The sequence below is a fragment of the Eimeria necatrix genome, genomic scaffold (assembly GCF_000499385.1).
Source record: "Eimeria necatrix Houghton genomic scaffold, Enh_scaff374, whole genome shotgun sequence".
Lineage (NCBI taxonomy): Eukaryota > Apicomplexa > Conoidasida > Eucoccidiorida > Eimeriidae > Eimeria > Eimeria necatrix.
Genome location: NW_013655361.1, coordinates 19,966 through 31,324, shown reverse-complemented (window position 1 = coordinate 31,324; position 11,359 = coordinate 19,966). Strand labels below are relative to the sequence as shown.

Here is an 11,359-nt window from a genome sequence, read left to right as displayed (position 1 = left end):
GCTGCAGGCCGTCGCGGGGAAACAGCTTCCGTGTGGGTGGGGAGTTTAGACCCTGGGACTTGTCGCGAAGAAGTCGAAGAGCTTTTTCAAAACCACTACAGCAGCGTCGCCCTCGTCAAACTCATCACAGACCCCAACACGGGTGCTGCTGCTGCTGCTGCTGCTGCTGCTGCTGCTGCTGCTGCTGCTGCTGCTGCTGCTGCTGCTGCTGTGGTGATGCAGCTGGTGATGCTGCTGCTCCCGCTGTGGCGATACTGCTGCTGCGGTGATGATGCTGCTGCTGCTGCTGCGGCTGCTGCTGCTGCTGCTGCGGCTGCGGCTGTGTCGCTTTCTCTGATGCTGCTGCGGCTGTCATGCTGCTGCTGCTGCTGCTGCTGCTGCAGTGGTCAAGGAGCTGCTGCTGTTGCTGCCACTGTGGTTATTATGGTTATGATGATAATGCTGCTGCTCTGTCTGCTGCTGCTGCTGCTGCGATGATGGTCATTATGATGACTATAATGATAATGATGCTGATAGTGCTGGTTCTGCTGCTGCTGCTGCTGCTGCTGCTGCTGCTGTTGGTGGTGATGATAATGCTGCTGCTGTTGTGAATGGTCATGCTGCTGCTGTTAATAGCCATCATACTGCTGCTGCTGCTGCTGCTGCTGCTGCTGCTGTGCCCGTATTGTCTCAGTTTGGGCCTGATATTTTGGTGCGGCTTCCTGTCTTCTTTTGTCTGCTGCTGCTGCTGCTGCAGCTGCTGCAGCTGCTGCTGCTGCTGCAGTCTCCTTTTCTTTGTCTCTTTTCCCACGGCCTCTGTGCAGCAATTTCTTTATTCCCTAATCAACCTAGAGACAAATCCCTGAGTCTCCATCAACCCGTCCCCATCTCCTGCTGCTGCTGCTGCTGCTGCTGCTGCTGCTGCTGCTGCTGCTGCTGCTGCTGCTGCTGCTGCAGGCAGCTGCAAAGGCTTCGGGTTTGTGCATTTCCTAGACCCTGAAGAAGCAGAAAGAAGTATAGAAGAAATGACGGGGGCCATTTGCCACGGGAGAAGAATTCGAGTTAATAGATCTCACAGCAGCAAAGCTGTGGGGGGCCCCCCGATGGGGGCCCCCCTGGGGGCCCCCGGAAACCCCGCGCTGCAGGGGAACAGTCTCTTTCGAGCAGCAATGCACAAGATATATAGTGCAACAGCAAAAGAGGCGGAGAGAAAAGCTGCTGCTTGCTGCAGCTTGTCTGCTGCAGCAAAGCGGAAGCGGGGCGCGTGGGGCGCAGCAGCAGCAGCAGCAGCAGCAGCAGCAGCAGAGCCGCCGAAGCTGGTGGTGCGGGGCCTGGACTGCAGCAGCTGCAGCACGGAAGAACTGGAGAGACACTTCAGTCCTTTTGGAGAAGTTCTCCAAATAAGACTGTCTCCAAATGGAAAAGCAACTTTAATATTTGCTGATGCTGCTGCTGCAGTGCATGCGCTGCAGTGTATGGACGGCGCAGCAGTGGGGACTGCTCGGGTGTCTCTCGAGCTCCAGGGCGAGCTGCCTCCCGACTGCGCTGCTGCTGCTGCTGCTGCTGCTGCTGCTGCTGCTGCTGCTGCTGGGGGGGGGGACGCCGCTGGCTGGCGCGCCGGCGGCGAGCAGCAGCAGCTCGCCCTCGAGCAGCAGCAGATCCAGCAGCAGCAGCTGCTGCGCCAGCAGCAGCAGCAGCAGCAGCAGCAAGCCGCCCAGTTCACGCAGTACTACCAGCTCCAGCTGCAGCAGCAGCAGCAGCTCATGCTGCAGCAGCACCAGGCCGCCCTCGCCGCTGCAGGCGGGCCCCACGGGGGGCCCCCGGGGGGGCCCCCGGGGGGGCCCCTCGGGGGGCCCCCCGGGGGGCCCCCGGGGGGCCCCCGGGGCAGGGGGCCCCCCTCTGAAGAAGAAATAAGTGGGGCCCTTTTTGCAGACACAGATCCTTGTTTAGTTCCTGCTGAGTTGCTGCCGCAGTGTATGTACAGCGCAGAGGCTGTGGGGCGCTGCTGCAGCATGGAGCGGCACGCGTTTGCTGCTGCTGCTGCTGCTGCTGCTGCTGCTGCGCCGTGTCAGCAGCAGCTGCCGACAGACGCAAGGGGACACTTCGTGCTGCAGCACGTCGAAGACGAACTTGCTGCTGCTGCTGCCTTCTTAGCAGCAGCAGCAAAAGTGCAGCTGCAGCAGAAGGTGGCCCGGGGGCTGCTGCTGCAGCCGCAGGATCTCGAGTGTCTGTACACCTCAGAGCCCGACTCTTGCTGCTGCTGACCAACTTCTCCAAACTTCTCCAAATTTCGCCGAATTTTCTCCAAATTTGTGCAATTAAATCCCAAATTCTTTTTTATTTATTTCTGCAAATTCATTTAATTCCATTTCACTCTAAAAGCCCTTTTTCGAGCTCCAAAATCCATTTCCAAGTCCCCAAAATGGCCCCAAGACACACCCTGTGTCTTCTCCATTTTTGTCTTTTTTTGTCCCTTTTTTGTCTTTTTTTTGTTTCTTTTTTGTCTCCTTTTTGTCTCCTTTTGTCTCCTTTTGTCTCCTTTTTGTCCTTTTTGGTTTTTTGTCTTTTTTCTTTTTTTCTTTTTTTTTGTTTTTTGTCTTTTTTTGTCCCCCACGCCCAAGTCTCCTGCCTCCTCCGCAAATTTGCAATTAATTAAATCCAAAATTTGATAATTAAATTAATTAAATTAAATTAAATTAATTAAATTAATTAAATTAATTAAATTAAATTAAAATGATTTAAAAGTAATTAAATTGAATATATTTAATTCAATTTAATTAAATAAGTATCAAAGGGAGGTGGCTGTGTACATGTGTGGGACTTTTTGCATTAAATGTGCAAACAAAAAAAAACAAAAAAGAAAAAAGAAATAAAAAAGAAATAAAAGCGAAAGAAAAAGAAATAAAGAGAAATAAAAAGGAAAAAAAGAAATAAAAAGAAGAAAAAATAAATTGAAAAGAAATAAATAAAGAAGAAATAAAAAATAAAAAGTTAAGAAATAAAAAGGAACTAAAGAAATAAATAAAAAACAAATAAAAAAGGAAAGGAAATGAAAAGGAAATAAAAAAGAAATAAAGGAGATCCAAAAAAAGAATTGAACTAAAACAAAAAAAAAGAAAAAAAGAATTGAAAGAAATAAAAAAAAAGGAAAAAAGTAAAAAGCAATAAAAGGGAAATAAAAAAAATTAAATTAAAATATTTACTAAATGGTAAATTCGGAATTGTCTTTTCGCTCCTTTTAATTACAATTTATTTATTTCTTTTTATTTCCAATTTTAATTAATTAATTAATTAATTAATTAATTAATTACTTAATTAATTAATTAATTATTTTATTTATTTTATTTATTTGTGGAGAAGTGCATGCATTATATATGCATATATGTGCACACTTGCATTATATACATATACATAACTCTTACATTTTTTACTTACAATGCATAATGTATATATTTATCTAAACTTTATTATCATATATTATGCACTATATATTATATATTATCTATTATATATTATATATTATATAATATATAATATATATATTATATATTATATATCATATGTTTATATGTATATTTTATATATGTTGTATATTATATAATATACAATATATATTATATATATATACATATATAATACCTATATGTATAATACATCATATGTATAATACATATATAATATATATTTTATATTATATAATACACAATCTATATTATACATACATAATAAATATTTATGTATTATACATTATATGAATAATGTATACATATTATATATATTGTATATTATGATATATACAATATGTGTATATATATTACACAAATATATTATATGTATTTTATATTATAAGATACACAATATATGTATATATTGTATATTATAAAATATACAATATATATATATATATATTGTATATTATAAAATATACAACATATAATATGTATTGTATACTACAAAATATACAATATATATATATATTGCATGTTATAAAATATACAATATATATATTGTATATTATAAAATATAAATATATATATATACTAAATAAAGTTTATTTATTTGGAACTTTTGGGGAATTTCCAAAAAACGGAAAAATGCATGCAAACTGTTTCGGCCACGCGGTGTACGTACACCGCGCGGCCGCGGGTTGCAAACGAACTTCCTATTTTGCAAACTCAACTAAATAACCAAATAATAACTAAATAAATAAATAAATAAATAAATAAATAAATAAACAATAAATAAATAAATAAATAAATAAATAGATAATTAAATAATTTGAAGTCCCTCTTTGAGCCGCCTCCGCAGCAGCCACCGCAGCTGTCTAGACACCCCAACAGCCCGCCTCCACAAGAGACAAAACCACAAAAAGAAAATCAAATAAACAAAAAAGAAGACACAAAAAGAGACACAACACAGAAGCAAAACACACAACTCTAGGGCCCCCTTGGGGCCCCTAATGGGGCCCCCTTGGGGCCCCACTAGAGGCCCCTTGAGCCCCCCCAGAAGCCCCTCTGGGGGCACCCTGGGGGGCCCCCGAAAGGCCCCTGGCGGCCCCCTGGGGGGCCCCCGGGGGGCCCCTAGCGGCCCCCTGGGGGGCCCCCGGGGGGCCCCTGGGGGCCCCCTGGGGCACCAGTTCAAAAAAAGGCCTACAGGGGCCCCCAAAGGGCCAAAAGGGCCCCATGCTGCAAATGGGGGCCCCCACGAGGTACTGTGGGCCCCACAAGGCCGGCCGCGGGGGCCCCTGGGGGCCCCCAGACGCCGCTGTGGGCCCTGGGGGGCCCCCTGGGGGCCCCCCAGAAGCCGCTGAAGGCCCCAGGGGGCCCCCCTGGGGGCCCCACAGCGAGCTGCTGCGGAGGGGGCCCCTTTGTTGTGGGGAAGTAGAATTTAGGTGTAGAGTTTAAAGACAAAAAAGAAAGAAAAAGAAATATTAAAAGGGCTTTTGCATGCGCATGCACTCAAGACAGCAGCCGGCGTTTGGGGCTTTCGAGCTTCCCCTCCTCTGCATGCATTACAAACTCCGTCAGAGAGGCTGGCGTTGCTTCCCGAGTTGAGGCAACCTGCAAGCAGCAGCAGCAGCAGCAGCAGCAGCAGCAGCAGCAGCAGCAGCGCAGCAGCAGCAGCAGCGCAGCAGCAGCAGCAGAGCAGCAGCAGCAGCAGAGCAGCAGCTTCTTCAGCACGCCCATCTCTCTGTTTCCCGACTGCCGCAGCAAACGTGACACGAAGGGGCTAAGGGGAGTAGCAGCAGCAGCAGCAGCAGCAGCAGCAGCAGCAGCAGCAGCAGCAGCAAGCGCACAGCTCTGCTCTGCATGCACCCACGGGGCTGTCGTCTTCGAGGGTTTTCAACTTTTCACTTTTTGGCGAATCCCCTTTTGGGGGAGACGCCAAAGAATACATTATTACCCCCGCCACGCACTGCACACACCCAAACCCTAAACCCTAAACCCTAAACCCTAAACCCTAAACCCTAAACCCTAAACCCTAGGCCCTGGGTATTAGAGCCCACGCGGCAGCTTCCGCTGCACGAGACGGCCCAGCGGCCAGGCTACACCTCCACTCAAAACCCTAAACCCTAAACCCTCGGCCCCCGGACCAAAACCCTAAACCCTAAACCCTAAACCCTAAACCCTAAACCCTAAACCCTAAACCCTGGACTTGCCGTGATTGCGGAGGCGGCGGTCCAGCCGTTGAGGCACTGGTTGGGTTGGATTTCGCAAAAAAGAAAATGCGAAAGAATAAAAACTAAAGCCACTTTGAGGCCCTGCAGCTCCGCATACACCCCACGCTGCTGTCTGTACACCCCACAGCCCTGTCTGTACACCCCAACGGCCCAGCAGCAGCAGCAGCAGCAGCAGCAGCACGGAAAGCCACGAGCTACAGCGGCAGCAGAACCAGTCACGGCAAAAGCTGCGGCACCAGCTGCAGCAGCACCCACCACGGCAACAGCAGCAGCAGCAGCAGCAGCAGCAGCAACAGCAGCAGCAGCAGCAGCAACAGCAGCAGCAGCAGCAGCAGCAGCAAACCTTGAGAATGCCAGTGGAGACGGCGCCGAAGCTGGACATTAAATACCAAAGAGTCCCCGAGTGGACCCACCCCGAAATGAACAGCCACAGGCTGCAGCTAGCCACAGTCTGAGCAGCAGCAGCAGCAGCAGCAGCAGCAGCAGCAGCAGCAGCAGCAGCAATGAGACTCCTGCACGGGTTGCTGCTGCTTGCTGCTTTGCCCCCTTCACCACCCCCGCAGCAAACCCCAACCCACGGGGGGCCCCACAGCTTCGCACTTCGGGGGCCCCCAACAGGGTACTATGGGGGCCCCCAGAAGGGTCTTCGAGGGCCCCCCTGAATTTCTGTGGGGCCCCCCAAAAGGCACTACGGTGTTGGGGGCCCCCCCACGGTACTGGGGGCCCCCAAAAGAGGGTACCGGGGCCCCCTAAAAAGGCCACTGGGGGCCCCCTAAAATGGGTACTGGGGGCCCCTTAAAGGAGCACTGGGGGACTCTACAAAGGGAATTGGGGGCCCCTAAAAAGGGTACTGGGGGCCCCAAAAAGGGTGCTGGGGGCCCCTAAAAAGGGTACTGGGGCCTCTAAAAAGGGTACTGGGGGCCCCTAAAAAGGGTACTGGGGCCCCTAAAAAGGGTACTGGGGGCCCCTAAAAAGGGTACTGGGGGCCCTAAAAAGGGTACTGGGGGCCCCTTGGGGAACTGACATGAATAGAACCGCCTTTGCGGCGAATGGGCAGCAGCACCGCCTCTTCGAATTGCGGGACAGTCCAGATGAGACTCCAGAGAGTTATCACCACGCTGCTGCAGACGCTGCAGCAGCAGCAGCAGCAGCAGCAGCAGCAGCAGCAGCAGCAGCAGATGCAGCAGCAGCCGAAGGGGCATCAGGAGACAGCCAATAGGAGACACACATGACCGCAGCAGCTCCGGAAACACTCCAACTCGCAAAACCCCAAACCCTAAACCCTAAACCCTAAACCCTAAACCCTAAACCCTTTGCTTGCCTTTCTTGAGCAGCTGGTTGACAATGTCTAAAAGAGACACCAGAAGGCCTTTCCGCCAATCACATTTCCTAAAAGGAGACACAATGAGCTGTACAGACAGCTGCGGGGTGTATAGGCAGCTCTGAGGTGTATAGGCAGCTCTGGGGTGTATAGGCAGCTCTGGGGTGTATAGGCAGCTCTGGGGTGTATAGGCAGCTCTGGGGTGTATAGGGAGGTGTGGGGTGTATAGGGAGGTGTGGGGTGTATAGGGAGGTGTGGGGCTTTTGTGGTTTAGGGTTTAGGGTTTAGGGTTTAGGGTTTGGGGAGGTTTAGGGTTTTAGGGTTTGCAGCTGAGCCGCAGGGGACTGGGGAAGGCCCGGGAGAAAAGGGTTTAGGGTTTAGGGTTTGTAGCTGAGCCGCAGGGGCCTTGGGGAGAACTGGGAAAAGGGTTTAGGGTTTAGGGTTTAGGGTTTAGGGTTTAGGGTTTAGGGTTTACCCGAGGGACTCCTTCGTGGGCAAAAGGCCAACCATCATCATCGAGTAATAGTGCGGAATTAAAATTGAGAAAGTGCTCGACTGAAAAACAAAAATAAAAATAAAAAATAAAAATAAATAAATAAATAAATAAATAAACAATAAATAATAAATAAATAAATAAATAAATAAATAAATAAATAAATAAATAAATAAATAAATAAATAAATAAATAATAAATGAATAATAAATAGATAAATAAATAAATAAATAAATAAGTGAAAAAGTAAACGAATAACTAGATAAATAAAATAAATAAATAATGAATAAATAACAAATAAAAAATAAATAATAAATAACAATAAATAAATTAATTAATTGTGAATTAGAATGGAAGAAAATTAAAAATAAAGAAACAAGAGAAATAGAACTGAAATAAAAAGGAATAAAAAGAGAAAGAAATAAAAACTGAAAAGGGAAAATGAATAAAGAAATAGAAAGAAACAAAAAGAAACAAAAAGAAATAAAAAGAAACAAAAAAAAAGAAATGAAAAAGAAACAAAAGAATAAAACGAAGACAAAAAAGGAATAAAAAGAAACAAAAAGATTTAAAAAAGAAATAAAAAAGGAGTAAAAAAGAAATAAAAAAGAAAGAAAAAGGAAATAAAAAATAATCAAAAAGAGGAAAAAAAAGAAACAAAAAAGAAATAAAAAGAGAATCAAAAAAGGGACAAAAAGAGAATCAAAAAAGAAACAAAAAAGAATCAAAAAAGAAACAAAAAAGATTCAAAAAAGAGATAAAAGGGAAATTAAAAAAAACAAAAAAGAATCAAAAAGGAAACAAAAAAGAAACAAAAAAGGGACAAAGCGGAGATTAGAAAAGACAAAAAAAATCAAAAAAGATCAAAAAAAGAAAAAAAAAACAAAAGATTTAAAAAAAGACAAAAAACAAAAACTAAAAACCAAAAAGATAAAAAACGGAAAAAAGATGAAACAAAAACAAAAACAAAATAAATAAATAAATAAATAAATAAACAAGGAAATAAACAAACAAATAAATACATAACAAAATAGACAATAAAAAAACAAACAAATAAACAACCAAATAAACAATAAATAAATAATAACTAAATAAACAATAACCAAATAAACAATAAATAAATAAACAACAAATAAGCAACAAATAAACAATAAATAAATAAATAAATAAATAAATAAATAAATGAATAAATAAATGAATAAATAAATAAATAAATAAATAATAAAAATAAATAAAATAAAATAAATAAAATAAAACTGACATTGGCGCCTCCGTTGAACTTCATGATATCCACCAAAAGGGGCTGGACGCAATAAGCTGCTAAGAAGGCAGCAACTAGCGCTAGCTGCAGCAGCAGCCGCCCCGAAGCAGGAGCTGCTGCTGCTGCTGCTGCTGCTGCTGCTGCTGCTGCTGCTGCAGTCCCCATGGCCGCCGTCCGCGAAGGGCCTCTCCCCGGCTGCGCGCGAAGCGCCGATTGACCAGCAGCAGCAGCAGCAGCAGCAGCAGCAGCAGCAGCAGCAGCAGCAGCGGCAGCAGCAGCAGCAGCAGCAGCAGCAGCAGCAGCGGCGGCGGCGGCGGCTAGCTGCAGAGAAGCGCTCGCTGGCTAGCTAGCTAGCCAGCGGGCAGACGGGCTGCGCTGGGGCGGGAGCGGCTGCCAAACCCTAAACCCTAAACCCTAAACCCTAAACCCTAAACCCTCGAGCCGGGATGGGCGGGAAGCGAGACGCGCCGGAGGAAGCCCTGCTGCTGCTGCATGCAAGGGTTTGAAATGTTTCTTTTTGAATTAAATAAATTAAATTAAATAAATTAATTTAATTTAATTTATTTAATTCCAGAAAAAGAAAAGACACCCGAAGGACAAGGGCGGAGCTGTGGGGCCGGGCTGCTGGGAGTGCCGCGGAGCTGTCTGTACACCTCAAGCGCAGCTGCAAACCCTCCAAGTGGATTTATTTCAAATTTAATTTAAATTTAAATTTAAATTTAAATTTAAATTTACAAAAAAACATTTAAATGAACTTCCAAACCCCCGGGGCTGCTGCTGTCTCAGCGGCGGCTGGGGGCTGCGGTGTCTGTACACCGCAGCTGCCTCGGGTGTATAGACAGCTCCTTCTTCGCCGCCACTTCCTTTTCCTTTTCCCGCGGCTTTCCCCTCAACCCTCCCAAACCCTAAACCCTAAACCCTAAACCCTAAACCCTAAACCCTAAACTCGCCGCCAGGTCCCTCCAGAGTCGATGCAGCCGCCAAAGCCCCAGACCCAAAGCCCTAAACCCTAAACCCTAAACCCTAAACCCTAAACCCTCGACTCTTAGTCTTTGACCCTGGGCAACACAGGGCTTTCGTGTCTGCGCTGGGGTGTACGTACACCCGAAGCAGCAGCAAACGGAGACAAAAAGACACGAGAAGCAGCAGCAAAGTTGCAGCAGCAAAACTGCAGCAGCAAAAATGCAGCAGCAAACCCTAAACCCTAGGGCCCTCGCCGACTGAGGCTTCTAAAGGGCACGGGGGCCCCTCGGGGTCCCCCAGCTTTCCTACAGCAGCAGCAGCAGCAGCAGCAGCAGCAGCAAGTCAGCAGCAGCAGCAGCAGCAAGAACAGCGGCCGACTCGCAGCAGCAGCAACAGGAGATGCGGCAGTGGTAGCCGCGGCGGGTTAACTGCGCGAGCAGCAGCAGCAGCAGCTAGCAGTCAGCAGCAGCAGCAGCAGCAGCAGCAGCAGCAGCAGCAGCAGCAGCAGCAGCAGCAGCAGCAGCAGCAGCAATGTTTGGGTGCGCGGGCGGCCACAAAAGCCGCCTCAGCGTCAGCAGCGATGGTTTATTTTTTTATAAGAAAACAACAAAGGCAGAAGCCCACTTTTATTTGCTGCTGCATGCGCTCGTGCAAAGAAAAGCAGCAGCAGCAGCAGCAGCAGCAGCAGCAGAAACAGCAGCAGCAGCAGCAGCGACGGGGGCAGCAGAAACGGCAGCAGCGGCAGCAGTTCAAGGACCGGAGCCAGCTGCAGCAGCTGCTGCAGCCGCAGCAGCAGCAGCAGCACCAGAAACGGCAGCAGCAGCAGCAGAAACGGCAGCAGCAGACACAACAGCAGCAGCAGCAGCAGCAGCAAAAACGGCAGCAGCAGACACAGCAGCTGCAGCAGCAGCAGCAGCAAGCACTTTTGCTGTAGATCTGTTGAATGGAAGCTGCCCATTGGGCTGCAAAGAAGACTGCCCGCTGCTGCTGCTGCAGCAGCAAGAAAAGATAAATGGGGGAGGCGGCCCGGAGTCTGCTGCTGCTGCTGCTGCTGCTGCAGCAACAGCAGCAGCAGCAGAAGCAGCTGCAGAGCTTCTGCCGTTCATGCCCAGGCTTTTTGGAGTTTATTTAAATGACAAAAAGGAGACAGCTGCAGCAGCAAATAAGGAGACAGCTGCAGCAGCAAATGAGGAGACAACTGCAGCAGCAACTGCAGCAGCAAATGAGGAGACAACTGCAGCAGCAACTGCAGCAGCAAATGAGGAGACAACTGCAGCAGCAGATAGGGAGACAACTGCAGCAGCAAACAAGGAGGCAGCTGCAGCAGCAAATAGGGAGACAACTGCAGCAGCAAATGAGGAAGCAACTGCAGCAGCAAAGGGGACAACTGCAGCAGCAAATGAGGAAGCAGCAGCAGCAGCAAATGAGGAAGCAGCAGCAGCAGCAAATGAGGAAGCAGCAGCAGCAGCAAATGAGGAAGCAGCAGCAGCAGCAGCAAATGAGGAAGCAGCAGCAGCAGCAGCAAATGAAGAAAAAGAAGAAGACAAAGAAGCAGCAGTTTTGTGTCTGGAGAATTTGCTGCTGGGCCTCGAGGACCCCATAGTAATAGACATTAAACTGGGTGGGCATTTTAAATTAATTAAATTAAATTAATTAAATTAA

The 11,359-nt window shown here is 46.9% G+C and overlaps 4 protein-coding genes across 4 annotated transcripts in view; 2 read left to right on the top strand and 2 right to left on the bottom strand.

Annotated features, from left to right (window-relative positions):
* Positions 1-124: 124 nt before the first annotated feature.
* Positions 125-355, bottom strand: ENH_00048360 (hypothetical protein; the record flags this gene model as incomplete). The annotated part of the gene is made up of 1 exon (XM_013585588.1): positions 125-355. The coding sequence occupies one exon, from the start codon at positions 353-355 to the stop codon at positions 125-127; it is 231 nt and encodes a 76-aa protein (XP_013441042.1).
* A 649-nt stretch (positions 356-1,004) lies between these two features.
* Positions 1,005-2,243, top strand: ENH_00074430 (hypothetical protein; the record flags this gene model as incomplete). Its single annotated transcript, XM_013585587.1, has 2 exons — positions 1,005-1,705; positions 1,964-2,243. 2 exons carry the CDS (start codon positions 1,005-1,007, stop codon positions 2,241-2,243), a joined length of 981 nt encoding a protein of 326 aa, XP_013441041.1.
* Positions 2,244-4,937: 2,694 nt separating this feature from the next.
* On the bottom strand, positions 4,938-8,899 carry ENH_00048340 (hypothetical protein, conserved; the record flags this gene model as incomplete). The annotated part of the gene is made up of 3 exons (XM_013585586.1): positions 4,938-5,039; positions 6,003-6,110; positions 8,735-8,899. The coding sequence occupies 3 exons, from the start codon at positions 8,897-8,899 to the stop codon at positions 4,938-4,940; spliced, it is 375 nt and encodes a 124-aa protein (XP_013441040.1).
* A 1,329-nt stretch (positions 8,900-10,228) lies between these two features.
* ENH_00048330 (inositol polyphosphate kinase domain containing protein, putative) overlaps positions 10,229-11,359 on the top strand; it is a gene marked incomplete at both ends in the record, with an annotated part of 2,488 nt that continues 1,357 nt past the window's right edge. The window contains one exon of the mRNA XM_013585585.1: positions 10,229-11,318. Coding sequence (XP_013441039.1) covers positions 10,229-11,318 — 1,090 coding nt within the window. The remainder of the gene's footprint in view (positions 11,319-11,359) is intronic.